The 25754-nt window shown below is 47.7% G+C and overlaps 1 protein-coding gene across 2 annotated transcripts in view; it reads right to left on the bottom strand.

Annotated features, from left to right (window-relative positions):
- Positions 1 to 382: 382 nt before the first annotated feature.
- CLCN7 (chloride voltage-gated channel 7) overlaps positions 383 to 25754 on the bottom strand; it is an 823350-nt gene continuing 797978 nt past the window's right edge. For both annotated transcript variants that reach the window (XM_069646815.1, XM_069646816.1), the window contains one exon: positions 383 to 1149. In XM_069646815.1, coding sequence (XP_069502916.1) covers positions 1063 to 1149 — 87 coding nt within the window. In that variant the 3' untranslated portion in view covers positions 383 to 1062. The remainder of the gene's footprint in view (positions 1150 to 25754) is intronic.

The following is a 25754-nucleotide window of genomic DNA, read 5'->3' as shown; positions in this document are numbered from 1 at the left end:
CACCAGTGCTTCTGAGCCTTTACTCAAGTGCTGCAATGGCTTGCTGGCAGCCATCACGATGACTTGGCCTTAATACTTCTGCTTCTTTAGGTATCCACACATCTCACGTCCTAAGACATTGGCATGATTACTCTGCCACATTTGTTATGCCATCACTTGTATTGACTGATCATTTCTTGCTGCTCCGACAGTATTCTGACATATATCAATCCAATCACAAATAGTTTCAGGTACTCCCACTGTGCCTGGTGCTGCATTTGAAATGCTCCGGCCATTCCATATTTTTACTTTCCCTACACACCTACTGCCAACAGAATGCACACAGAAAGATCTGGGAGATTACATTTTTTGATATACGTTAAAAACAGGTTAAAAAAAAATATTAAGAATTAGGAATGAGATGCTCGTGCATCCTTTATGTAAGAGACACTTCAAAACGCAACTAACTTAACTTGGAATGTCAAGCTTACCTAAATTACTACTGATCAAGGCTAGGTGCAATACGCATTTGTTGTAAATTTGCAAGAAAGCATTACATACATCAGGGTTCTTTCCAAGGAACTGGGTAAATGGCAAATAAAAACCGAATATTCATCAAACAATCTAGCAACACAAAAATCAATCAGCAGCATAACCCATATACTTTAGTGGGGAGGCTGTGTAAACTGTTGAGCGACATTTGACTGCAGTGGCAAAGGTACCAACATCCTAGCGTCCTAGGAATTTAAACCCCACAGGGCAGCCTCTAGGATGAAGCAGAGTTTTGTTGAAGAGATCTCTGACACACTAGAGTCTAGGTTGTCACAGGGAGAGGAGTTTCCCCATAGGAATGACATCACGTGGCTCGCATTGTGAAACCAAGATGGGCAGTGTGTTGAATCCTCTGCAGCCTTCATGTGCTCAGTTACAAAAGTTACGGGAAAGAAGGAGTTCAGGTTCCAGTGTTCCAAAGGACACCATCGGGCTAGCAACGGACTGCTGAATACTGATAGCAGCATAATTCCAGAAGAGCACCCACAGTCTACAGCTTGGGGACCAGCGGAATAAACGTGGCAAAAATCCTCAAGTCTGTGCCAAAGAGAGCTCTTCCAAACCTTCCTTTCCAATACGATATCGAGCAAGGTCTTTCCTGGTTACCATTCCAACCACCTAGGGGAAGGGAAAAAAAAAAAAAGACATCATAAAAGAGAATGACATGTCCAGATATTGCATTATCAGTGACTAAGTGCCCAGTAGGATATCTCTGCCTATAACAAATGGAACATCGCATACTAGCTAAGAAAGCACATTCATTTTAAGTCATTCTACCACTCTTATCTCTTATGTTAATCATATCCTCAATCTCTGAAATTCCTCCAACTAGGAACACTGAATCTTACCAACATTTAGTCCGGTGCAACCCAAAATGCTTGCAAGGGCTCTCAGAGAATAAAGATACCATGCTTTTCGTAAGCCTTTTTGTCCAGAAAAAAGCCAAAAGACTTCCAAGAAACAAGAGCAAGGAATTCAAAGCGTTAAACAGATTAAACTGTGTTACAAATCTGTCTCCAGTTCTCGGGCATCACAGCAAAGCAGGTACATGCATTAAACTCGGTCTCCCTGGGAGGAGAGTAATCTAGAAAAGAACACATCACTTACCTCTCTGCAATGTTCTTTATGATGGAGGTTTATCCCACAGATTGCACATCTATGATATTGTATATGTAGCGCAGATCTTCAGAAATGTTTCCAGCGGCAGGTTGGGAGGGTGATGAATGTTCCTCCCAAGGATTTCCCATCAGAAAGAACATTACCGAGAGGTTAGCAATTTCTTCTTCTAGTGGATTCTTTCCTCCCATGGATTCCTCATCTAGGATTGACTCCCACAGCAGTAGGCGGCTCAGGAGGAAAGGAGGAGAGCGAGATGACACTACCTAAACCATAAAACGCTGGAGGACTATTCTGCCGAATCGGGGGGTTCTTCCCTGAAAGGGAATTTAAGAAGTAATCTTTGACAAACATGTGCAGAAAAGCCCACATAGGGTTTGGCAAATGTCAAATACAGACTGTGCACCCCCTCCACTCACTGCGAGGCGACAGCCACACCTCTGGTAGAATGAGCAGCAAGACTTTCAGGCACATTCTTCCCAGCCAGATCATAGCATTTCAAAATTAAGAGAATGATCTACCATGACAGCCTCTGGTCCCAGCCTCGACACCAGCATAAACCACAAAAAGCTGGTAATCTTTCCTGATGTCCCTGTTCAAGAGATGTAGTAGCTGAGGGCCTGCACTAGGTCCAGCTGAAGGAATGGCTCCTCTGCCTTCGAAGGATGAGGCAGAGAAACAAATACTGGAAGGTGGTACTTTTGAGAGAAACAGAAGTTTAAGTCCACTTTCGGGAGGAAGGAAGGTCTCGCCATCAATGTCACCTACTCTTTGGAGAAAACCAAATAGGCATGTTTAACAGATAACACCTGAAGCTAACTCAGTCGCCTTGTGGATATAATGGCAACAAGGAAAATCAATTTAAGTGTGAATAATCTAAGAACATGATTGCAAGCGCACCAACTGAGCACCCATATGGAATGTCAGCACTAATATCCCACTCCCGAACCACAAACTGACATGTCAGAAACGGATTGCACACTTCCTGCAAAAACTACAAAACAGTGCAAATTGTGGTCAAAGACTTGCTCAGGCTTTTTTTGTTGAAAACCAAGATAGCGACTGGGTACCCTGGGGCACAGAAAAGCTTGTTTCTGGGAAGTCATTTAACTTTTTTTCTGGACTTGAAACTATGGATTTGACAGGTATTTAATGGTTCAGATTCCACTCACAGCACCAAATTGAGAAGGTACGCCATCTGCAGGCAAAAATATACTTTGTGGTGGGCCTCTGAGAAGAGGGAAGCACATCCAGGACATCTGACAAGTCTCATTGTATGTTTGGAGCCAAGCATGATGGTTCAGATGGAGGACCCACCATTCTGACGGAGAGCAGAGCAGATACACGCTCTGGGTAACATGCTCTTGGAGCTCAGACCAGAGCAATCAAAATCAATGTGGACCTGAACAAGTGCCACATCCTGAGAACCAGCGGAATGACAAGGATCAGTGGGAACCCATAGGGGAGGATGAATTGGCTGACAGTGCATCCCCCAGAGTTCCCTGCCGAGGACATACAAGGGAGCAGAACACTTGCACTTATTGTTCACATTGGAAGCAGATCATTCCACCTGAGGAGTGCCCCAGCAGGAACATATCTCCAAATGAACATCCTGACAGAGCTCCCACTCGCAGGAGGCCAAAACCTTTCCACTAAAGGCATCTGCTAAGACATTCTTTGTTCTGGAAACTACATATTCCCCAGAGCCCAGAACCACAGTGGCATTGATTCTCTGCAAAGAGGCAAGGAACCCACACCACCTTGCATGTTGAAGTAGTAGTAGCATGGCCACTGTCTTTTCCATCAAGACCAATAGACTCTTGCCCTACACAGAGGGGAGGAAAGCAACTGGGACTTGCTTGATTGTGCTCAATTTCAGCAAATTGATGTACTGCAGAGACTCAGAAGAAAACCACAGTACGTTCACCATCATATTCAACAGGGGAGCGCCCCAACCTTTCCAGGACAAATTGGTTACTACTGTTAGCTGAGGCCAGGGTTGCTGAAGTAAAATCCCCTTCAACACATTGTCTCGCAGGGTGCACCACCAGAGTTCTTGAGAAACTATGCTCGAGACCTACAAAGGTTCCATCATGTTCTCTTGAAATTAAGACCACTGGCAAATGAGGAGCCAATAAAGCAACCTCAGGCTGAGTTGGGCCTCGGAAGCAACCAGGAGGCTATGAAATCCAGCATGAACAGGAAGGATGATACAGGAATGTGTTGCTGGGATTAAGGGACTTGCACCACCAGGAAGATGTGAACTGCGTGGTCCTCCGGTTGAAAAGCTCTTCTCAGGTAGAGTGTCCTGGGACGTCCTGATAAACTGAAGGGACTGAGACAAACAAATCTGACACCTCTTGAACTTCAGGGCGAAGCACAAGCTGTGCAAAAGGTTGCACATACTGAATAAATGAGCTGATGTCTGGTCTGGGGAGCAAGTTCTGATGAGTCAGTAGTCCAGTTAGGGAAAGACAAAAATGCCTTACCTCCCGAGGTAAGCCATGACCACTGCCAGCAGCTTGGTGAAAACCCTGAGTGTCGAAGATGGACTGAACGGCAGGACTTCGAACTGGTAGTGGCAACAGCCTTCAACAAATCTAAGGTACTTCCTGTGCCTGATGTGAATAGGTAACATGGAAGTAGGCATCCTGAAGATCCAGTGATACCAGCCAGTCCCGTCGATAGGGGGCTTGGAGGATCAGGGCCAGAGATACTATCCTGAGCTTGCCCTTGTATAGATAAAACAATCAGTAGCCTCAGATCTAGGATAGGATGCAAGGCCCTGTCCTCCTTCAGAACCAGAAAGGAAACTGAACACTAGCCCCTGACTGGATCAGAGGGCGTTACCAATTTCATTGCACCCTTAACTTAAGAAGCTGACAACCTCCTTCAAAAGGAGAAGGTCCATTGGTAAAGCAAAAGCGTCTGGAATGAGGATGATCTGGATGGCGTTGAGTGAAAGGGAGATCATATCCCGAGTGAATAACCTGTAAGGCCCAAGCATTGAATGTGGCGAGACACCACTCCGAGCCGAAACTGAAAACTCTCCCTCCCACTGGGGACTGATGAAAGTGGCCTTCACAGGGGCTTTGCACCTGGGCACCACAGGACACCATGGTAGCAGAGATGCTAACCCTGGGAGCTTTGTTGCCCCTACCTCGGGGGAACCTGCTAAATGTATGGTTTCCGTTTGCCCTCTTCTAAGGTGGGCATGGCAGGCAGAGGGCCAAAATCCTTTACCCATGCTAGCAGTGGGCCATTGCAATACCAGATCCAGGGACTCTACAATGGTCTTCGAGGACTGGTATCTCTGTAAGGTGTCATCGGCCTTCGCCCCAAAGAGGCTATGCCCATCAAAAGACTTATCTATGAGCTTTGCCTGCATGTCCTGTGTGCACCCCAAGGTCCTCATCCAGGAGTGCCTCCTCACCACTGTGCCTTTGGCCTTTGCCCCACCCACACATTCATCTGGGTCCAGCCCTGACCCTCTGCCATCTGGAACCAGGGCTTCAAAACCCTCACCAACTTCCCTGCCTGGTAGGTGTTTGCCCATCCTAGACAATGACGACCAAAGGCCAAAAGAAAATGGTCAGGGCGCAAAAGGCTTTTGATTGCTCCAAGGGCAAGATTGCCAGAGGCAAAAACATTCTTCTTTAAAGCATCCAGTCTCTTGCTTTTTCTGTAGGGAGGTAGCGAAGGAAACTGTCATTCTCAGCCTGAACCATCAAGCTCTCAGGGAAGTCGTGGGTGGAAAGAAAGGCAGGGTGTGCAGTAGGCAGGCAGTGTTTCTTTGCCTACTCTGTCAACCGCAGAAACAGAGGCAGGCTTTTCCCCCCAGACTTTCAGTATCAGAGCCTCAACTACCAGGTCAAAAGGCAGTAAAGTTGTGTTCTAAAGGTCCTTCATCCAGGATATCCTTCATATCAAACTAAACTTTCAGCCCGAAGAACAAATAACTTACAACTCTCAGTAATGTTCTTTCTGATGGATGTTCTTCCCACGGACTCCTCATCTACGATATCCCTATCCCAGCACAGCTGTTCACTGGAAACCTTTTCACGGGCAGGGGGCACAGTGCAGCTAAACCCAATGCATCTACGCACCCCTGACATTACGTCAGGTTTAGTATTTAGTGGCGCCTTGCCCCTTGACCTCAGTTCCACCCTTTTTCCCTAGCACTCTGAAGCAGAGGGACCTTAGAGTCGGTGGTGTACTAGCTTCTCGCAAAGAGGGTCAGGTAGGGAAGGTGATGAGGAATCCATGAGAGAAACATCCATCAGAAAGAACATTGTAGAGAGATAAGTAATGTGTTCTTCTAATGGATCCTCTCCTCCCACAGATTCCTAATCTATGACAGACTCCAAATGCAGTACGTAAATCTGGATGAGGGAGGAAGCAAGGACACCACCTAAACCAGAAAACTCTGTAAGACTGCCCTACCAAAATGGGCCTCTTGGCCCGCAATGAAATCCAAGCAGTAATGCTTATCCAACATGATCAAAGATGCCCACATTGCCGCCTGGCAAATGTGCAGGATGGGGATTCCCCTCTGCAGAGCTGAGGTGGCAGCCACTGCCTTGGTAGAATGAGCGCAGAGACCCTCAGGCATATCCATACCAGCTAGATTGTAGTATTCAGAGATAGAGGGAATTGGATCCACCTGGACCGGGTCTGACTGGTCACAGCCCTACCAGCACAAGCACCAGCATAACCAACAAAAATCTGGTAATCTTTCCAGCCTCTCTAGTACGAGAGATGAATGAACTTAAGGGCCTGTACCGGGTCCAGCCGATGAAATCGTTCCTCTGCCTTGGAAGGGTTAGGCGGAGGAAAAAACACAGGAAGATGGATCTTCTGAGAGAGATAGAAATCCAAGACCACTTTTGGCAGAAAGGAGGGCTTCACTCTTAATGTCGCCTTCTCTTTGGAAAAGACCAAATGGGGAGGATAAAACAAACAAAGCCTGTAGCTCACTCACCAGTCTCTTTGGATTGTTCACCTTTAAGGTGGGAAAATCCAACAGAACAAGAATTAAGGAACTCAAATGCAGCACACAAAAGTTAAAACTAAACTCCAATCCCACGCTGGAACCACAAACTGGCCGAGAGGAAACTGGTCGCCTGATCGCCCTCAACTCCAGCAAGTTGATATGTTCCTAATACTCCATGGGGGGACAGGACAGCGTTTCTTCACCAGGTCTGTGTCCACAGTCAGAACAGAAGCAGGCTTCTCCCACAACTTCAACAAAGGCACTTCCAACACCACATTGATGGGCAGGAGTGTCCTTTTTGGGCACCTCGTTCAGAATGTCACAGAGGTCATATTGCACCATGGACATGGATTGAACAGACCATCCCAAAGTAGTAGACTCCTTTGCAATCAAGCACTAGAAGGAGACTTGGTGCTTCCCTGGAGTGGGAGCTGGCAAGAAAAGAATTTACGAGTAGATATCTAGGCCACTGGCTCCTTGCAGGTCTTCTGACACTACCAGCGCATTCTCACCGTCCCCAGAGCCAAGAGGTTCCAACCCATCTGGTCACCCTCATCGTCAGAGATGCCGTACATTTTAGACATAAAAGCATCCATAAGGAGTGGGGCATATTGCTGCAGAACCACGGTTTGCACAGCACCAGTTGTTGATGTTGGTGCCAATGCCGAAGGCAGGGCCTGTGGGCACTGAATTATTATGGCTTCTTTTTGGGCCAGGCTTGATGAGCCGAGGACATGCAGTAGTGGTGCACGGAGGGAACCCTGCTGGTTGCAACAGTCGCAGAGGGCCCCTACAGCGCTGTTACCAAAGCCAACAATGCTGTTCTCTGTGCCACAGGCATCGGCCTGGGCGAAGAAGTCTAGCATCTTCAGGCAGAAGTTCTCCCACATCTCCCGAATGAAGGATTGGGTTAGAAAAGGTACCTCTTTTGGCATCTCAGGTGAAACCCTGGAGTGGTGGCTCTTCTTCGAAGACGACGAATGCCGGTGTGAGGACCCACTGAGAGAGCGTGACCCCCCCCACCCCCGATACTCCTCTTCTCTTTTTCCATGCCTGGATTCGCCCCATCTCTGGGGTTCCAATCCACACCTTGTGACCTAGACCGAGATTGCAGAGCCTCACCCTTTGCCTTCTGGACGAAGGTGAAAGTCTTAGCTGCTCTTTCCTGTAGGGCCTTCAGGTGCATGGACTAGCACGACCAACAGTCCTGGATGTTGTGGTCCTCGCCCAAGCAGAATAGGTAGATCCGTGTGGATCCGAGACCGACATTTGTCGGCCATAATCCGCACACTGCTTAAAACCCGAAATCCTTACACTAATTAGGCATGGTGTTGTTAGAAACATTCTTTAAGCTTGACGAGCGTGTTCCGGATTAGCAAAACAAGTACGCGGAAAAAGGAATGCAGGTCATGGGCTGTGGTGCCACTATATATAGTGGCCCAGCATCCTATCCGGCGCATGGCCCGTAGAGGCGTCAGACAGAGCAGACGCAGAACCGTGCTGCACCCCCTGGTGGGGTTAACAAGTGTTGTGAGCAAAAGGGTTCCTCAGTTTTTTTGTAAAGGGGGCTGTGGTATTGAGGAAAAATACAAGGAAAAAGGGCATGCATTAACCACTAGCTACCCACCTCTAACACACAGAAGGAGGCTACTTATCAGAAATTATCCGCACAGTGGAAGTTTCATGAGGTTCTATCTACCACCACGGTCAAGGTAATGTTTAACATATTTTAATCATTATTTTCTCTAAACATAACAATAAAAAAGCATAAAAAACCATATACAGCGTTCATCAATTACGAAACAAACAGTGGAGAAAAAGAAAGAGAATACCACTTCACATTTATGGCTGTTAGCACCAATGTAATCACAGTTTATAAACACTGGTTGCTTTGCGTGATGTTAGTAATGGTGTGACTTGATCACATTACAATTATACATAAACATGGTATAATGGCGTCTACAATCTGATGTGTTTCTGGGGCAAAGGAAAGCACTGTTGCAGTCAAGGGCTCATCAGTAGTGTCCCAGGACCCATCTTCAGGATGCAGTAGGTTAAAAATCAGGTTACACTGACAACATGGCGCTTATGCGTCAGTATGATAACCTATAGAAAGAATAAAAATGAGTTAAATATAAGATTTACTCCATACAAATAAAAACCTTGTAGTGGTGTGAGTGTAGTACAAGAAAAGTAGCCAGATTGCTGACCTTATGATGATTTCACTAGTCCATCTTGGACTGGCGGCAGACAATTCCGTCCAGGGAGTTTAGACTGTAGATCAAGACATAGTTTTGATCAGTATAGGTGTGATGTTAAAAAAGGAATCTTTATAACAATCAGGATTCAATTCACAGGTAATGAATATTTACCGTTGTGTGTACCTCAATCCAGTATTAGATTCCCATAATGGGCATTAACCGTGGGCATAGGTTATGTAGTTATTTGTGCACTACGATCCCGCAATGCATCATGGAATCTGTAGAAAATAGACTATATATCAATTCCGAGTTGTTGCTAGTTGTTCTACGTGTAAAAGTTAAATAAGACCAACACTTACTTGGCGGTGACTCTCACAAATGCTATTTTTGTTGTTTGTCTCCTTGTTAAGTTATTTAGGTGACAATTCGCATATCACCCATATAGGGGAGTCGAGTCCTGCAAGGGGGCAAAGCAAGGAGGGAGAACGGTCAACCCTATGTTAGTTTGTGAGGTAGCCGTGTGTACCATTGTGTAAGGTCAGGCTTACCTCTAGCGCCGGTGCTCGCGCTGAGAAGGTACCGTTGTGGAACGCGGCTCCAGTAACGTGTTGCCTATCAATTCGAAAAGCACACATTGACATTGAGAAAGGACTCTTATGTCAAGACCTGTATCTTAGACCTCCAGAACGAACTACCCAAGTTGTAACAACAAGAAGGGGGCCATTTTGGAGTGGAATCATGTTTTAGTTAAAGGAAACAATTCAAACCTCATGAGGAACAGAATGGTATATCCTCAGATGATTACTATTAGGGCCGCCATTAAACATTATTTTTATATCACTCTATAAATCATCAACTGTCGTTATTTTTAATTTAGAAAGAAAATCAGCTCACTCATAAAGCGGCACGCCTATTATCGATGGTTCGAAATGTTCATTAGTTGATACATGATTATCTAATTTAGAGTTCCACAGACCACTGGTGGGGGAAAGGTTTCCAGAGAACAGCTGCACTGGGATAGGGATATCAGATGAAAGAATCCAGAGGGAACACGTTACTTAGTTCCTGCTAAAGTTCTTTCGGATTGATTAGCACTTATTCCCATAGATTTTTCATTTTAGACCTTCTGTAGCTCCAACTGGAGCTCTTCTCCTACTCCACTCTTTTCTTTGGACTCCCTTCCACTCTCCTCTCCCCCCCTCAAATCTGTCTACCACTCTGCCATCCACTCCCTCTGCCTTCTCTCACCTCACAACTCCATCTCCTCTCCTCTTAACTCACTAGACTGGCTCTCATTTCACTCGCAGATCAAATTTAATTTCCTCGGTCTAGTCTTCAAATCCCTCTATGGTCTTGCCCCTCCCTACCTATCCTCCCTTCTCACCTTCTATACTCCTTGTTCACTGCGTTCTGCTGATCCTTTTCCTTCTCTCTCCTCCTCCACCCTGTGCCCCCTCTCGCTTCAGCTCATTTCAACTTCTCGCTCCTTTCCATTGGAACCGCCTTCCCCTCCCCATCCACTCTACGACCTCCTACCCTTCATTCTACACTTTATACAATCTTATCTCTTCCATTCTCCCCCCTGGCAACTTCTTGCTTCCTCTTACTTCTCATTCTACCTCTACGCACTCCTCCTACTCCCTCTCACTTTGCTCCCTCTCCAATAGTGCCTAAGATCATCAATAATGCTAATTGTTCCTTGTACTGTTTTCTGGTTTTGATTCAATTGTTAGGTAATGCTTATTGTATTTTGCTTGTTCCTCTTGTAAAGCGCTTTGACAAAGCGCTATATAAATTAAAATAAATACAAAACTGACTTCAGCAACTTTTTCAGCCAACATGGGGCGCAAAACATTGCTATGCGTCGGTTTTCTTCGGTGTCGTTGGTTGCTCATGATGCCAGATGTGATGTTCAAGCCAGTATATAGAGTTTATAGGTGGCAACAATGCCCCAAACTGTTAGTGCCACCTAATTTTCCTAGTACTCAATTGCGATGGGACTGCAGAAAATGATGTGAACAAGCTAGACAGTAAGAGGAATCTGAAGGAGGAAGGACTGATCGAAAACACATTCTCAATGTTTTTTGTGATGTGACCGATTCCTTCCTTCCACAGATTGCTAATTTTAGATACAGTCCTAACTCATTGGAGGAAGAAATAAAGTGAGTAACCTCCACCTACGCCCAAACACTGCTGACCTAGAAATAAAGAAACTAGAAAGTAGTGGCATGCAGACATGTGCAATAAACATTTCGAAGCCAACTAACTAGTCGTAGCACGTCCATAATGGGTGCCGAAATGCCAGCACCCTCGTCCATGGAGTAACCCCTCTTGTGCCCCATCAGACCCGATTGCCCCTCAGCTAGTCAAGCCTATTGCCCCTATAGTGGCCAATCACCTCGCTGAACTCAAACCTGTCCTTCAACTCAGCTTGTTTTCCATCGGTTTTGAAAACAGCCACCATCACCCCTCTCCTAAAAAATCAAGGTGCTGAACCGGATCTACCGGCTAACTTTCACCCTCCGTCTCTCAATCTGCACTACTCTACATTGCTCGAAAGGGTTGTGTTCAACCGTTTTACCAATTTCTTAGACATCCGCATCCTTAGAGATCCCCTACAAACAGGATTTCCTCCCTGTCACTCCACGGAAACTGCTCTCATGAATGTGTCCAACTTCATCGCCTCTGCTAAGCACTCAAGCCTATCCTCTATCCTAATTTGCCTTGACCTGTTTGCAGACTTTGATACGGTTGATCACTCTGATCTCCTTAAAACTCTTTCTTCTTGGGATTCAAGATGAAGCCCTTGTCTGAATTGAATCCTACCTTGCTCCTCGTCAACTCCCTGTGTCTTGGAGCAACAGCACCTCTCAACTTACTCCTCTAACTGTTTGTGCTACACAAGGCTCTGTCTTGGGTGTGCTCCTCTTTACACACTACACTTCTGCTCTTGGGGCACTAATCTCCTCCTTTGGGTTCCCGTACCAACTCTTCGCAGACGACACCCAAATCATCTTCTCTTTTTCTGAACTCTCCTCTGATATCTATCAAAATGTCCAACTGTCTCTCTGCCATTAAATATTGGATGGCTTCACACTCTCTGATGTTAAACTCAAACAAAACAGAAGTACTCTTCCTCCCTGCCAAAAGCTCTTTCTCATCTCTTCCTCTGCCTATCCAGTTCCCACCTGACACTCTCCCCTACTCTTCTTCGGCATGAAACCTCGGCATCAATGACCCTTCTCACCCCTTCACTACTTTGATCTCCAATACTGAAACAGCAGCTAGCCTCAACCACCTAAATATCAGGAAAATCAGACACCTCCTTTCTTTCAGCAGCTGGTGGGCTTTTGTGTTCCAATGGAGGCCTGCACGCGGCAAAGAGCAGAGTTGAGAATGGGGCTGAAAGTAAGAACTTGAAGAATCTATTGTGTATCTATTGTGACGAATCTGAGGATATCGTCCCTTCTTCCCTAAGAGGAGACCTTTCCCCTGGGGTCAGGGTGGTGCCCTAACAGTGCAATAGTCCCCCTGGGAGTGGTGTATAGAGGGAGGATCACATGAGGAAGGAATCCCACTATGGGATTGGGGACAGTCATCAAAGAATGCTGCATCAACCTGCTTTACTACCTTCAAACCCTTCTCCAGCATTTAATCCTTCTTCCCCCTTACTTGAGAAAACAGATTTTTTTTGTCAAATGAATCCACCTAACTTACATGACAACACTGACAAGACAGGAAAGACAAATATCATGCATATAACTTTAAGACTGGTACTGGGACAAAGAAGATGGCGGTGAGTCCCATGATCACCCATGAGAAGCAGAACGAGTGGTCTAGCTTCATGACACTGATTGGCCCAAAGCAGTACATCTACCCATATTTACTCCCCTTCAATTCATATTTACTCCCCTCCAATTCAAATGTTCACCAGTCCCCACTACACCTAACAGATGTCCAAAACCGGGGTACTACACTGCATGGCAGAGGTAGCGGACAAGAATCCTGTTGGAATGAGCCCTGAGACATTGGCTTCCATGGTAAACCAGTTAGTAAAGACCTTGTGGGCTGAGGAAAGGCTGAAGAATTGGGTGCTGCACTAGTAAAGCATGTTTCCAACCACAAATCTCTGGTACTTCCGTCCAAAGCACAGGATCGCCATGTTGAAATAGGGCCCTAGAAAGTTGAGTGACAAAAGCAAGCCCTGCAATTAAATGATGGGAATTCAGAAGTGGGGAAGATTGCGGAGGAGGGCGGTCAGGTGAGCGATGGATGAAAGGGAGGCAGTAGCACTGTGAAACCATCTTGAGGATGCCCAGGAGTGGGAGGTGGGATGCTGCCACCGACAGAGGGACAGCCTTCATTCCACCAGAGCAGAGTGGACAGTCAAAATGAAAGTGGTTTTGGACCAGGGGATGGCAAGTGAATGGTTAAAGTAGCAGCCCCGCCTGTACTGGCCCCTCTGCCCCTACCCTGGCAAGACAAATGCTGCTGAATTTATTTTCTGGAGACTACCCTCAACTTTGGTAGGCAAAGGAGGTGTTGGACCGAAAATGACTGTTCCTGGTAGCGGAGCCAGCAAACAGCTGAAATGGTACAACATCCATACATCGAAAATCAATCTTTGTATGGGCTTTTTGCCCATTATTTCCCCTTGAAATAACCCATCGAAAAACCAAGGGGGGGGGGGGTGCTGGGAAGGGAATATAAGTTGGGGTTGGTCTGGAATAGAGTTAAATTAATAGGGGAAGACCCCCTCAAAGAGAAAAAAAGCATTTTCAAAGGGTTTTTGAGAGAAAAAAATCTGCAAAAACGTGTCGAAAAAATTAATGTCGAAAAAGGAACAAGTTACTTACCTGTAACTGTTGTTCTCCAGCATGGGTCTGGCATGAATTCACATGCTCACGAATATTCCCCGTCGTCAGGCTGGGAATCCTCGGTAAAGAAAAAAATCAGTATCAGTTTCGTTTCTGATCTGTCTTTCTTAGTAGTAACCAATCACCGGCTCTGGGTCATACTGCCCACTCCCTAAGCCCCGCCTCTGGCAGCCATCCTCAGATTTGGTAGCACGTAAAGTGGCAGTCTGACCAAGTTTAGAGCCGCAGAAGGGTAGGAGGAAGGGTTTGCATGTGAATCCATGCCAGACCCATGCTGGAGAACAACAGTTACAGGTAAGTAACTTGTTCCTTCTCCAGCCTGGGGTCTGGCATGGATTCACATGCTCATGAATATAAGAATACATAGCAGTACACACATGCACAACCACGGGAGGTGGCAAAAGGCTCAACATTAAGCATTACATAAACTCAACATTAAGCAACCCTTACCTCCCCACCAGGCCCACCTTCAGGCGAACAGGTTGCGCAGCAATGCTTGGCCGACTCTGGACTCCTCCCTGGAATCCCGGTCGACGCAGTAGAATCTCGTGAAGATGTGCGTCGACCTCCACGTAGCAGTCCTGGAGATGTCCAGCAGGGGCACACCAGACAAGAACGCCATAGTAGCAGCGATCGCTCTGGTCGAATGGGCTCTCGGACGGCCGGGCAATGGTCGGTTTGCCAACCAGTGACAGTGCATGAAGCAGCCGGAGAGGCATCTGGAAATGGAAGCCTTCGAGAGAGCCTTCCCCTGGTTCACAGTTCCAAAGTTCACAAACAGCTGTGATGTCTTCTGAAAACTCTTTGTTCGGTCCACGTAGAACTTAAGCGCTCTAGCGACATCCAGCGAGGGCAAAGTCCTCTCGGCCGGCGACGAAGGCGACGGGAAGAAAAGTGGTGACACCAAGGGCTCGTTAAGATGGAAGTCCAACAGCACCTTGGGCATGAAGGAGGGTGCGTCCTCAGCACCACCCTCATATCGTGAAAAGTCAAGTATGGGGGCTTGCAGGATAGGGCCTGAATCTCTCCCACACGTCGTGCGGAGGTGATGACCACCAGGAATGCTGTCTTCCACGACAGGAACTTCAAAGGAGACGAATGCAAAGGCTCGAATGGCGGCCCCATGAGTCTGGTCAGCACCACGTTGAGCTCCCACGCCGGGGCTGGAGCCTTCACCGGCGGGAATGATCGGAACAGTCCTTTCATAAATTCCTTCACCAGCCAATGAGACCACAAGGACGGCCGTCCTGTAGTTCTGGTGTATCGGGAGATCGCTGCCAGATGTATCTTGATGGAGGCGTGAGCTAGTCCAGCCTTGGCCAGCGACAGTAGGTATGGTAGCACTTGAGGTGCCGTAATCCGTAGAGGGTTGATCTTCTGTGCACGGCACCAGACAGAGAACCTCTTCCACTTATGTCCGTACGTTGAGAGTTGAGGACGCCCTGGCCTTTGCAAGAACCTCTCTGCAGTCAGCCGGGATATCGTACCCTCCAAACTCTAGACTCCGGGTCGTGATGAAGGATGGCTCCTCCTTCTCTGGAAACAAGATCTGCCTCCGTCGGCAGCTTGACCGGTGGGGACGCTGACAAGTCCAGAAGGTCCTGGAACCAGATCTGCCTCGGCCACGCCGGTGCAACGAGGATCATCTTGCACCGAGCTGGTTGATGAGTCGGAGCAGCAACGGCAACCGAGGGAACGCATATAGGAACAGGGCGTCCTAGGGGAACGAGAAGGCATCGCCCATGCTCCTTGGCTGGGGAAACCTGCTGGCGAACCTCTAGCATTTGGAGTTCGTCGCCGTCGCGAACAGGTTGATCTGGGGTTTGCCCCATCGCTGAAAGAGTCGATACACCTGATCCTGGCGTAGTTCCCACTCGTGGCACGAGCACAGCTCTCTGCTGAGTGAGTAGGCGATGGTGTTTTTTATCCCTGCCAGATGAAACGGCACCAGAAACATCCCTTGGGCAACGGCCCAATGCCACAGAGCCTGGGCTTCCTTGGATAGGGCAGTGGATCTGCTTCCAGGGAGGCAGCCGTCATCATCGTTAACTGGTTGGCCGGGGTCTGAAAGTCTGTCCCTGCCGCCAGATGAGCGTGGGTGCCCCACCACCGGATCGCTCATCGGAAGGTCTATTTGAGAGCGATCCTGTCCTCGAAGCTGCCCATCGCTTGGATCCAGCGGGCATCAAGGAACTCCTGTAGAGGGCGCATCCGAAGCCTGCACAGGCGCACGAGATATATGCAAGAGGACATCGTCCCGAGGAGGGACTTTATGGACCTCACCCTGGCCACGTCTGTGGCCAGCAGACGCTGCACCTTTCCCAGGATGGCTTTTGTCCTTTCCTCCGACGACGAGGCCAGACACGCCATTGTGTCGAGCTTGGCTCCCAGAAACAGTGCGACTTGCGAGGGGAACAGGTGGGATTTCAGGAAGTTGGAGAACCCCAGGTCCGTGAGCAGCTGGACCGTCTGCGCTGTGTGTTCTACGGCGAGCTCCCTTGTCCCTGCACGGATGAGCCAATCGTCCAGGTAGGGGTAGACGTGGATCCCCTGCAGGTGCAGCCGCGCCGCCACTGGTGCGAGGCACTTGGTGAAAACCCTGGGTGCTGACTTCAATCCGAACGGGATGGCCTTGAACTGGTAGTGCCGTCCTTGGACCACGAACCTGAGGAACTTTCGATGTCCTTTTAGAATGGGGATGTGAAAGTATGCATCCTCCAAATCCAACGACGACAGGAAATCGCCCTCCTCCAGCTGTCCCAGGACATGCTGGAGGGTGACCATCAGGAACTTCTGTGCCTTGATGTACTTGTTCAGTCGTCGCAGGTCCAGGATGGGCCGCCATCCTCCTGTCTTCTGTTTCACGAGGAAGTACCTTGAGTATACTCCGGAGCCCCGGAGCCTCTTTGGGACGAGCTCGATGGCACCTTTCTTGAGCATCGCTCTTACCTCCCGTGGTAGTTGAGGGACGTGGTTTTCCTTCCTGGCCACGGGAGGAATGCGGGGACACTTTTTTAGAAACTCAAGGGCGTGCCCCTGGGCCAGGGCGTCCAGCACCCAACGGTCGGTGGAGATGGACTCCCAAACGCTGACGAACTTCGCCAGCCGGCCTCCCACCGGGGTGCTTCGGTGGGGGCCCAACGCCGCGGTCAGTTCAGTCTTGCTTGGAGGACGCCTTGGCCTCCCTGGCGACGACGGTGGGATCCACCCGACTTGCCTCGTCCCCTATAGGCTTCTTGCGACGAGGAGCGGGCCGCCTGGCGGTATGTAGAGGAGCCACTGCCAAATCCCTTGGAGGCACCTTGCTTGCCTCCGGAGTTCCGAAAGGACGGCCGTCATTGCTGGAGAACTCCTAAGGCCCGAGCCGTCTCTGTGTCCGCCTTGATGGCTTGGAGGGACTCATCCACTGTTTTCCCAAACAGGTTGTTCCCAAAGGGCATGTCCAACTCCTTGGTCTGTACGTCCTGGCGGAAATCCATCGCCTTGAGCCACCCTCGCCGTCTAAGGCAAACGCCGTTGCCTAGCTGGCGGAAACCGGTGTCGGCAATGTCCGTTACCACCGTTATGACGTGGTCCGACGCCACCTCACCTTCCTGCAACATCTCCAGGGCCTCTGCCCTCTTGTCGTCCGGTAGGAAGTCCAACAGGGGGCGATCTTGTACCACAATTCCCTGTCGTAGCGGGCCACGATTGCAAGGGCGTTGGCCGCCTTAATCGGTGTTGCCGCCGACGAGATAACTCGTCATCCCATCGCATCCAGCTTCTTTCCTTCGCCGTCAGGCGGGGAAGTTGACGTTGAGGCCGATGGCGCCCCCCCCCCCCCCGCTTTCTTCTTGGCCGTCACTGAGATGACAGAGTCAGGGGTCGGTAGCACCCTAAGGCACAGGGGGGGCCGCGTCGGGGACCCGGTACTTCTTCTCGTACCGATCCCTCTTAGCAGGCGTCGTAGACAGATTCTTGAGAAGGGTAAGTCCCTCGTCCCAGATGTCATCCAGCAGAGGCACGGCGAGGACCGTCTTCCTCTTGGCCTTGCGCCGTTGGTAAAGGAACCCCTCCTTCTCTTCGGGGCAGAGCTGGAAAAGCTTGGATGTCCTGGCAATCATAGCGTGGAAGGACCCAATCTAGTCGGGCGGGGAGGCCCGAGTCGGAGGCGATGGGTGATCCGTCCCATCGTCACCGCTGTCGTCATCCATGCCCGTCATGGCCATGTCCATTCCCGCGTCATCCCCAGGGACGGGGGAAAAAGTTGAGCAGGCCGAGAAGGCGGAAAAGGCGGGGCTGGATGGGTCCGTCTCCTCTTGCTTGGGGGACTTCCCGATGGGCCTGGTTCTGGCTCCTCCGTCGGGCCTGGCTCCGGCTTCTCCGTCGGTGGTAGGGGCAATCTCGTCCTTATCTCCGTACATAAGGATTGTATTGCCAACAAAATGGCCGCTGAGTTGTCCTGCGGCTCCGGAAGCGACGGTTGACTTGGAACCCCACTGGCGATGCCGTCGCTCTCGTCGTCCTCTTCGTCGGGATCCTTCCCGTGGGACCGGGCCTCCTCAATGCCCTCGTCGAGGCCCTCCAATACTTCAACCAGCTCCTCCTCGGAGGCTGTGTCCGTATCCACGATGGCCATCGGCTCCCCCCTTTTCCCGCTGGGGTCTTCACGGGGGTCTTGTCGATGAGCCTGAAAGAGGCTTCCCTCCGCGGTGGCAGGGAAACTCTGGGCCCCGAGGTCGCCTCCACTAATGTAGCCTCCACAGGCTGCGTCAGGGCCGCTGCGCCTTCCTCGATAGAGGCCTTCGCCGGGTGAGTCAAATTGGAAATTGAGGAGCTGTTCAGAAAAATTCATCTGAAACAGTACTTCAAAGAGAATCCGTTTGAGACTGACGAGACTAACAGTGGTCTCCAGAATCGGTCATCTTTTTGTCCTCCTGTTACCAGCCATAGCCCGGAGTCTAGTATTTGAGAGAAGGGTGTTGGCAGATTTGGAATACCTTGAACGCACTAATATGCGTCATGCATTTCAGAATTGTTCATCCGCACAGAGAAAAGCTTTTGACTCACTTAGAAATAATAAGTCTATAGTCATCCGTAGTGCGGATAAGGGCGGGGCGATCGTGATTTTGAATCGCTCCAATTATATTTATGAATGCTCTAGAAGTTTGTCTGATACCACGTTTTATACACCTGTTGAGCAATATCCAACAGGAAAATTGAAAATGTTGATATCTCATAAAGTTGAGAAAGCCAGAGACAGGGGCTGGATAACACGCAAGGAAGCAGAGTACCTGATCAAGCGTGATCCTAGTGTTCCCTTGTTTTATATCTTGCCCAAAGTTCATAAAACCCTTGTGAACCCGCCGGGCAGACCTATAGTGTCAGGGACCAATACTATACTGGAACCACTGGCCAAATTTGCGGATTCTTTCCTGAAATGTGTTGTAAGTAAGATGTCATCATACATCCAGGACTCCATGGCAGTCATTAATCTGATTGAAAATGTTCATTTTGATCCCAGTGAGGATATTTTGGTTACTATGGACATAGTTTCATTATATACGAAGATTCCTCAATCAGCTACCTTGGAGGTTATAGAAGAGTTATTGTTAATCAAACGCTCTTCGGGTATGACACCCAATTCTTTTATTATTTGGTGCACTATGCTATCACTTACCGAGAATTATTTTCAGTTTAATGGACAGTTTTTTCAGCAAATCCATGGAACAGCCATGGGCTCGGCAGTGGCCCCTACGTTAGCTAACTTATATGTTGATTTCTTTGAACACATGAGTGTTTATAATGAGAATAACATCTTTAAACAACACATTATTGTGTGGAAAAGATACATCGATGATGTGCTACTGGTGTGGCACGGAGATGAAACCACTTGGTTAGCGTTTTTCCAATGGCTAAACGGGCTGAATCCGTTCCTTAAGTTTACATTAAACTACAATAAGGAACAGATTGATTTTCTAGATTTGACGATTGTTTCCAATCGAGTTACTAAAACACTTGAGCTCAGACCTTTTCATAAGGTTACTGATCGTAATTCTCTCCTTAGATATGAGAGTTTCCATCCGAAAGCATTGAGGGATAATTTACCTTTCAGTCAATTTCTGAGGCTCAAGAGGAACAGTAGTAGTCGAGATGTGTTTCAATCAGAAGCTACTATCTTGAGTAACAATTTAGTTGCACGAGGGTACCCTAGGAAGATTGTAAAAAGATCTCTAAAGAGGGCATTTAATAACAATCGAGAGGCCCTTCTGGAATATAGACCGAAACCGATCCCCGATGGGAGTGATACATTGGTATTTGTGAGCACCTTTAATCACTTATCCAATCAAGTGATTAAGATTGTTAAAAAAACATTGGCACATTCTGGCCCGGGCGACAATACCCATTGACCCTCCACGTTGTGCCTTTAAACGTGGCCGTAACGTAAAGGAATTGGTCAGTAGAAATGATGTCAGTATTAAGGGTGACGCCCAGATCACCATCACTGAACAATGGGGTTTTCCCAAACGTAAAGGCCATGCACCATGTGGCGCGTGCATATGCTGCCAGTTTACAAGCCGCACTACTGCGGTTGATATTGGGTTACCAAGATTGTGGGAACAGAAATCGTTTTCCAATTGCAATTCAAGCAATGTGGTATATGCAATTTGGTGCACATGCCCTAAGTTATACATTGGTAAAACAGAACGTAAAGTTAAGGTGCGAATAAACGAACACAGAAGCTGTATCAGAACTAGAAATTTAACAGCACCATTGGGTGGCCACTTTATTATGCGTGACCATAGCTGCAATGATTTAAAGTGGACAGTATTAAAAAAGATTCCTATTACTAACAACACGATTACAGATAAACAAACTTTATCCAGGGAAGAGATGAGACTCATTTTTTTGAGCCACAGCCACTTGGTAGGTTTAAATGAACAGATCGATTGGAATATATAAGTTTGGAGACCAACCTGACTCAGAGGCTATCAAGTGAAACGGTGTAAGTTAAATAATAGTGTAAATTAATGGAAGTGTGCTTGTAGGCAACGTGATGACATACACTATTTTATACCTTACCATTTGTTTCTGATCTTCTGTTTCCCTGGCACATCGAGTTTGATATTACAAACAAATGTGTTGTTAACTGCGGTTGTATGCATACGAGCAGGTTGCTTAAATTCTATTGGTTGCCAAGACATGGTGTCCGAAAATTACGCGTTGATAGCATTTGAAATTTGTATATTCACGTTGTGGTCCGGTGACGTTACGGGACTTGCCCAGATGAGTAATAGTGCCATCGGTACGGTGTCGAGTGCCACGTGATTGTACGTGCAACTCGACAGAGTATTTAGGCGTTAGACGTGGCTCATCAAGGCGGCTTGTTTGTTTGTTGCCGTGGACGGGTTACATCGCGTTCGCATTTGGAGGTAAGCACGTATATTGGATTCATGTCCGGGAACTCGTCAGAACCAAGATAAGAGATTAACACTTGAGTTAGATTCTAAGTCATTACGTTTCTTGTAGTTAGACTGTGGAATGCCACTATAGCAGTGCCGTTGTAGAGATCCAGCGACACGCAGTATGTTGGACAGTTGACTATATTTATGTTGGTCTTCTAATATGGCGAGTGATCTTTTTGCTATTTAGATATATTATCTCATATGGATATTACAATCCAGTGCGCGCCATTGGATTTGAATCATTTTGGCAGCATTGCGGCATGATTGGCAGCTCCATCCGCGTCATGCGTTAAAGTTGGTGTTTTTGGAACATCAGGTTAGTACAACCTGGTTGGATAACCGGTTGTTTCTTCTTTGCTAAAAGTGATAGAATGCACAGTGGCAGTTGGCTTTGTTAACGGTTTGGTAATCAACTGATACGCTTGATCTGGAGCGGGTTCCATTTGTTCCATTTTGTCTTTTTTCTTTTCTTTTCTTTTTTCTCCTTTATATGTGCGCGGCACTGCTGTGTGGCTGTGTATCAATTCCAGCCTGACCAAGTGGGCAAAATAATTGTGGCATATATATAATAACATCATCATTGTCAGCAGACCCATTGAAGGGGTCACACTGTGAATTCGTACAGCCAGTGGTGTGGCTGTCTTGGAATTATCGGTGCACCCTGGGATTGTGAGTCTTTCTTCCATACGTGTTTGCGCACTCGGTTTTTACTCAGGGTGTTCGCCGGTGGTGGTACGATTCAGTGTCTTCTATTATTAAGTTAATGTCCGACACTTTTTAAAAATGTTTTTAATTTTGTTTGCATTTTTGTTTAAACCTAGGTGATTGTGATGGATTGAAGGGGGTATAGTGACTGGTGTGATGGTTATTTTGGGGAGAGACACAATTGAGATGGTTCCCCCAGTCATAGTCCCCTAGTGGGTACTTGTGATCTATTCATTGGAAGGACGAAGTTAGGTTTTGAGTAACCCCTTGGTGTGCACCCCGCTTATTAATTCAGTGGGTGTTGCAGTTCTTAATTGGTACAATTACGCATTTGAGCCCGATTAAGTGTTTCTCTGTGTTTTTATTTTTCAGGTAAGCTCTGTGTCCTGTCCACACGTCTGTATCACTATTTCAACTCCCCTGAAAATACTGGACCCACTTACCCCTGAGGAATTTCGGAAGAAACTGAAAATATATTTAGAAAGAAACATGTTGGGCCAGGGAATTTGATGTTGTAATAAGACAAGTCTATATCACATTGTTGTGTATTATTTAGAATATTTTGTTACTTCACTGTGACACTCTCTGATATATTGTTGATATTGGAGTTTGTATTTTAGTATACTGTTTTATACTTGTGTGTGAATTGTTATAATTGAAAGAAACAACAATCACAATTGAAAGGAATAATAGTGAATTGAATTTGAATGGTTGAGTATGAGTGAAGTGTGTTTGCAGTATGGTTTCTGGGTGAGGATGTTAAAAGAGGGTTGTATGAGACTGACTGAGTGTCTGAAACCTTTTAGAGGTACTATTATGGTGACACGATGGATGATTTTTAGATATATGTGATGACTTTGTATTGATATATCTTTCTCTGATTATTTATTATTAAAAAATAAAATTTAAAAAAAAATGAGTTTAGTGAAGCAAATTGGATTGAGTCACTGTATGTCTTGTTTGTTTATATGATATATTTTCTGTGTAAGTGTGTTTACTGGTCTAGAGCTTACCACACAGAGTACCCCGCTTTATGGTCTTTTGTTTGCCTTTATACATTTAACGGTTCTCTCCAGGTTAGACCATAGGGCTAGGATTGGCCTGGTATTCTCTGTTACTTTAGTTTTTTGTGGAGTCAAGGCCTTCACCACCTTCTGTGGGCCTGTGGCCGTCACCTTGGGGGGAGGGTCACTGCCTGGTTCCCCCTCGCCTGGATCCTTCGAGCCCGACCGGGGCCTCTCCAGAAGCTTCGCCGGGTTCTCGGCTTTCCTCTTCTCCGAGCCAGAGCGTTGGCTCATGGTTGATGGCGCCGGAGAGGATGCGCCCTGCCTGGCAGCCGAGGAGCCCGACTGTTCGGCGCTCCCGGTGCCCGCGGACTCGTGGTGCTTTGCCTTCTGTTGGGCCCCCGTCGCCGGGGCGTCCTCACAGGACTTAGAAGACCGCTCAGACTTCTTCTTCTTCTTCTTCTCTTCACCGGACGGGCTCTTTCCTTCCAGCCAGTTGGAGAGGCGAAGATGTCGATCCTTCATGGTCCGCTCTGACATGTTCCCGCAAAACGCAGTCCTTCTCCACGTGCGTTTTGTCCTCATGAAGGCAGTAGATGCATTTCAAATGCTCGTCCTCCTTGAACACATTCTGTAGCTGGCACCCAGGACAAACCCTGAACAGCTTTCCGGCCGTCGAGCTTCCTTTCTCCTGGGCCATGTCCGGTTAGGCCTCAGAAACGTCTGGACTCCTCCAAGAAGCGTAACTCGACGAAAACCTCACCCTTGAGGGGCATAGAAAAATCCAAAATGGGTCCCCGTTGATCGGATGGAGAAACAGTGTAGCTTGAGGCTCTGTTTAACCGAAACATGAGAAATCTCTTTGAAAAAAGCGCGAAAACGCAGCAAAGCTCGAGAGCTAAAGCACGAGGACTCCCAACACTTAAACGTGCGGTAAAAATCTGAAGATGGCTGCCAGAGGCAGGGCTTAGGGAGAGGGCAGTCATTGGCTGGGGGCAGTATGACCCAGAGACCAGTGATTGGTTACTACTAAGAAAGACAGATCAGAAACGAAACTGATACTGATTTTTTCTTTACCGAGTATTCCCAGCCTGACGACGGGGAATATTCATGAGCATGTGAATCCATGCCAGACCCCATGCTGGTGAATAAACAGAACCACTGGAATAGCTAGACAAAAGGACTTTGCTTTGACCTTGGAGGACTTAGCCCTAAACAGAATGTCATCAATTAATGCCATGTCCAAAGTTTAGTCTGGACATCTGGGGTGAATCCAGACATCCTCATTCAGGAAGGACAGTATCTTTGCTTGCACGAGCCATGCAGTCTGCAGTGTTCAGACAAGAGTGCAGTATCTGTCATGCCACCTCCTTACCATCTTCCACCAGAAAGGTAAGCCCATCCGTCTCCCGCCTGTAGAGTTTTGCTTTAGCTTTGGAGAATACAACTCAAAGGCTATGGGTGTACTTGGCCATGGCACAGGTGGCATTCACAACCTTCAATGCCAGGCTGTCAGACATAAACATCTTGCATACCAGAGGGTCAAATTATTTGCTTTCCCGATCCAGTAAAGAGGGAAAAGTAGCAGTTTTGACCCTGCAATCGAGGCCTGCACCACACAGCTCTAAGGCATAGGGTCTGTGGACAAACTCCCCAGACATTAGGGAGCTTGATGATACGTCTTGGCAAGTCCCGGTCCACAGCTGGAGTGGGAGCATGTTTTAGCCAAGAGACGATAACCAGGGTAGCAACTGCTGGGCTAAAGGGGGAGAACAGTCTCCCTTGACAGACCTGCTTGAGGAAATCGGTGAAGTCAAACTGGATCAAAGTATTTATGGGCGTAGACAACCCAAGAGTTTCCCTAGCCTTGGCAATGTGCTTTTGAAAAGACATATGAAGGGTTTCATCCATAGGCCGAAGTATCACCCAGTGGTGTCCCACAAAATCAGTGTTTAATGTAGTCAGATCCTCAACTTGGCCATATAACTCCTCAAGGAATTCCATTACTTGACTGGAAATCAGAGGAAACAACCCATATGAGATAGGATCGCTCTCCATATTACATATTTGACCCATCGTTGATATAAAATGACTACTGGTAACTAGAGCACAATCTGGAGATGTCAAAGAAGTCAGCACCACAGCTCTGCCAGTTGAAGGCGGAGTCGAGCAGCGCTGGAGGGGAGCAGTCTTCAAAAGGTGGGGGCAGAACCTAGCGGGCAGGCGGGTGGTTGCCGCCCAAATAGGTGCTTCTTCCAGATTCAAGTGGTGAAGTGGGCACTGGCTCAACCACCAGCGGCAAAGCCACTGCGAACCTGGTTAAGACGTCAAGCATCTGATGCCTGAATGCCCTTCATTCCTCTAGAATAGAGAAGCTAGTGGAGAACAGTACCTTAGGTGGTGAATCCTCCGGTTTAATTTCTAGAGCAGGAGTGACCGCTCATCTTTCTGTTGGAGGACAAAGAACAGTGTTGCTTTGAGGGGGTCACAGAGGGACAACTTGCAATAGCACCTTTTGGCCCTTTAGCCAGCATCCGAATATCTGTCTTAATACAGCTGCTCCTCAAACTTGCATCTTCTTGACTTCCTCATCTAGTCTTTACGGTGTAAAGTGTAGAGCTTAGTGGCACGGTGGAAGAAAGCCTCCGAGTGTGAAAAATTAAGAAGCCGGAGCCCTCCATGGTAGGTTCCTTCATAAAGGCAGTAGAGAATTAACTTTTGAGGGTCCAACACGGACATCTGCCTCTTGCCAGGGATTGAAGCAAAGACCTTCTTGGTGTTAGGAATGATGCAGTTAAGTGTCACAAAACAAAAACAGTTCTGTTCCAAAGCAGCAGATTAACTGCTCAGGAATAGTGAGCTTAGGTTATGGGGTGCTGCTG

Source organism: Ambystoma mexicanum, chromosome 2q, assembly GCF_040938575.1.
Source record: "Ambystoma mexicanum isolate Mex_15411 chromosome 2q, UKY_AmexF1_1, whole genome shotgun sequence".
Classification (NCBI taxonomy): Eukaryota; Metazoa; Chordata; class Amphibia; order Caudata; family Ambystomatidae; genus Ambystoma; species Ambystoma mexicanum.
This window is presented reverse-complemented; position numbering and strand designations above follow the sequence as displayed.